The sequence below is a fragment of the Anneissia japonica genome, unplaced genomic scaffold (assembly GCF_011630105.1).
Source record: "Anneissia japonica isolate Jap-2015-1 unplaced genomic scaffold, ASM1163010v1 scaffold522_len1101056_cov227, whole genome shotgun sequence".
NCBI lineage: Eukaryota > Metazoa > Echinodermata > Crinoidea > Comatulida > Comatulidae > Anneissia > Anneissia japonica.
In genome coordinates, this window is record NW_022756123.1 from 256,771 (window position 1) to 260,183 (window position 3,413).

At 33.4% G+C, this 3,413-nt stretch overlaps 1 protein-coding gene across 1 annotated transcript in view; it reads right to left on the bottom strand.

Moving 5' to 3' along the window:
* The window catches only part of LOC117124024, a 16,124-nt gene that overhangs the window by 4,219 nt on the left and 8,492 nt on the right, over positions 1-3,413 (bottom strand). Inside the window, exons 9-11 of the mRNA XM_033270146.1 lie at positions 1,708-1,796; positions 679-708; positions 171-263 (exon numbers count right to left, since the gene is read on the bottom strand). Of these exons, the coding sequence (XP_033126037.1) occupies positions 171-263; positions 679-708; positions 1,708-1,796 (212 nt within the window). The remainder of the gene's footprint in view (positions 1-170; positions 264-678; positions 709-1,707; positions 1,797-3,413) is intronic.

The following is a 3,413-nucleotide window of genomic DNA, read 5'->3' on the forward strand; positions in this document are numbered from 1 at the left end:
ATATATTTATATATAGGCTATATATCATATTATATTATATTATCAAATACACAATTTGCGCTAACAAAATAAATAGGCCTATGTTGTTTTCAGTTTTTGGTTGCGTTAGGTAAACAAATGCCTAACTAGAAGGTACAGGACGATTGTTATCTAATAAACAGATGACGTACTTGAGCAGTCTCCTCCCGTAAAACCAACTTTGCAGTCGCATGTACAGTTTTCTTCGTTCAATGTCCCACAGTTATGACAGATTTGCCTACAAACTGTAAAGTATACAACGGAGTAGTTATCCTGTATTTGTTCTATTTTGTTGACATATTTATGTATTTTTAAATTCAACGAAAATCGTATTGGTACTATAAATCAATTAAACGGGAAAAAAAAGCAATTTTCAATATAAACTCTATGTGGGATCATTTTGTTTTGCATTGCGTTAGTTTCTAAGAATTAATTCCTTCGTAAACTTGTCCTATTCTCAATACTACTTAATTTTGCTCTATGGAAATTATTCTATTCATATTTTTTTGTGTAATAAGTGTAACTTTTTATATTTTAATTGTTTACTTTATATTTCAGTAAGATATTAACTTTAATTATCTTCCAATTAAAAATCGAAACATTTTGTCTCTCGAAATTATCATTGTTTGATATAAAGATACAAAATGAAGGTCTACTTACTGCATGTTTCGTTATGCTCTTTACACGACCCTATAAACAGAGAAACAAGTAACATATTCATATTTGAAGAGGAGGCCTTTTTCTTTTTTTCTCACAGAAACTTTCAGATTACAGAACATAGCGAATGCATTACACTAGTCTATAAACCATTTTAGAGAGAGGAGATTATAGGGCGCTTTCGATTTGTGCAACGACGACACGACGCTAGAACGGAATCACTCATGCGTGACCGTCCTACCTGGCGTCCTACGTTCTCTGCGTACATAAATTTGACCAAATTGCGTTCAAGAGTCTCCTCGACAAGGTGACCGTAACGTTCTCGCATGCGCAGATGACCGTTAGTGACGTCATTACGTTCTACGTCCTACCGTCGTCGTACAATCGAAAGTTCCCGATTAACCTTCGTTGTGTGTATGTTGTTTATGTTTATAGACCTGCTATGAGCATGCGCAGTTCAAACTACAAATTGGCTTATTAAGCGATAAAATATACCAATTTCAAAAATGCTGACACAGTCCACGTTTCATTTCTAACGCCATAAGGCAATGAGAGTGGTCGCCACCTTAAAACGATAATGAACAAGAATACAAAATACAATCATTCTGATTCACACTTAATGAATATAGGCCTATATGAATTAAGTTCACAAGCGAAATTGCAGATGATAGACTAATACAAATATACATTTTGGATTAGTGCGATTTGTTCTTTTTTTTTACGGTGATTTAATTTGACGTTAATTTAATAATTACGCATTTATTATGGACGTTTGATATCGTGATCATACATTTATTGGATACAATGCTAAAGTTGATCCTTTAGATGATTATAGGCCTGTGTTTATCATCTACTGATATCATTGTACATTTACTAGATCCGATTATTTGCACACCATTAATATTTTCGACGATATTCTGGTACATAGAAACTACACGAAAGAATTAGTAAGGCAAATAAACAAATTCACTGGAAAAATAGCAAACTAGTGTTTTTCAGTAATAATGATAATCAATACAAATTAGATCTTACGACATAAACCGTTGTAGCACTGGCCGACGTTAGTGGAACATTTGGTGCAGTTTGGTCCTGCTTTGTACGGATGTCGATTGTAATTCCCCCTACAAAATACATGATTAATTATTAATAAAGGCAGCAGGCCATTTTGTACAATACACAACTTGGCCCAACCGAGTTAATAATCTTTGTATATGTACAGTTTGTTCCTGCTTGTACGGACGTCGATACATGTAATTACACCCGACAAATAAAATAACTGATTTCTTATTATGTACTTGTATTATATGCCTATTTTTGTATTATTATAATATATAGGCATACATTTGTTGAGTAATTTAGGCTGCAGAATATTAGGCATATATATATATATATATATATATATATATATATATATATGTGTGTGTGTGTGTGTGTGTGTGTGTGTGTGTATATATATATATGTATGTATGTATATATATATATATATATATATATATATATATATACATTATATATCCATTTATTATACAAATTACTAAAATTCAATTTGCTGCGTACACACAATATAAACAAATTGTTTTTATATTTATATATATTATTATTAATCTAATATTTATGTGTGTATACATACATAAAAAAAAATGAGTACTTGCATACGTAACATTTTTCCACGAATCGATAAACCCCAAAGAGAAAAAAATAAGGGGGAGGGATTCTCTCCCTGGAAAATTTTGATTCCTAGACGGCGAGAAATGAGCTTTTACGACTATACTCAAGTGTCTTAAGTTCTTCAAAATTCAAGGTTTTCCCCTTCAGTTTTTTAATGATTTTTTCCCAAAAGGAGGTCAGGACCCATTGACCCCCTCAGACCGCCAATGCGTCCCATTCAACTATATACATCGCCACCTTTCCTCACTCATTCAACACCGTGCGGAGCACCGGTACGTACTCTATAATACCAGGGAACAGTAAAATTACACTGTTCCCTGGTAATACATTAGACAATGAAGGTTTTATCTGTGACTATACGTTTATATTTTATCCCAGGGAACAGTGAAATTATAATTATTGTAATTTCACTGTTACCTGCTCTTATTTCGTATTGTATATTGCTGTTTAATTGTTTTTCTAAATCATTACTTATAGAAACATTTTTTTTACCAAGTCTCTGCTTGGGAAACGGTGACTAGATCTTGGTTGAGATACAAACCGTAAAAGTAAATTAAGCAGGAATTTCGAGCATGAAGCCTTCTTAAGTAGCAATTAATTTGGTTCTCTTCCAGTATTTAACTTAGGTTCACATTTCAGTATTTGTTATTCAATTTATATCCTCCAACCCAACTATATTTTTCCACAGAATTGTTGTTTTCCAGTATTTTTCCTTTTAATTTAAATATTGTATATAATTTTATTTTGAAACAAATGTCAGTTTTTTAAAAACTCTGATGTGATAAGACATAGCAGTGGTGGGTGGGGTGTAAGAGCCATGGCTCCTGTCTTGGGCAGTTGCCATTCCTACCCTCCCCTCCCCCCACACCACCGTCGGGGAGAAATACCACAGTTCGTCGGGGAGAAAACAGATTATATATATTTTACATATTAGTAGACTCTAAAATCGATTAAATAATCCTTTTAAACTCTCAAAGATTAATTATTTTTCACCCCTGGACCACTTTTGAAAGACTTTAAGCAACACCTAACCAGGCCCACGTCGCCTCCCCACCCCCCCCCCCGTCGGG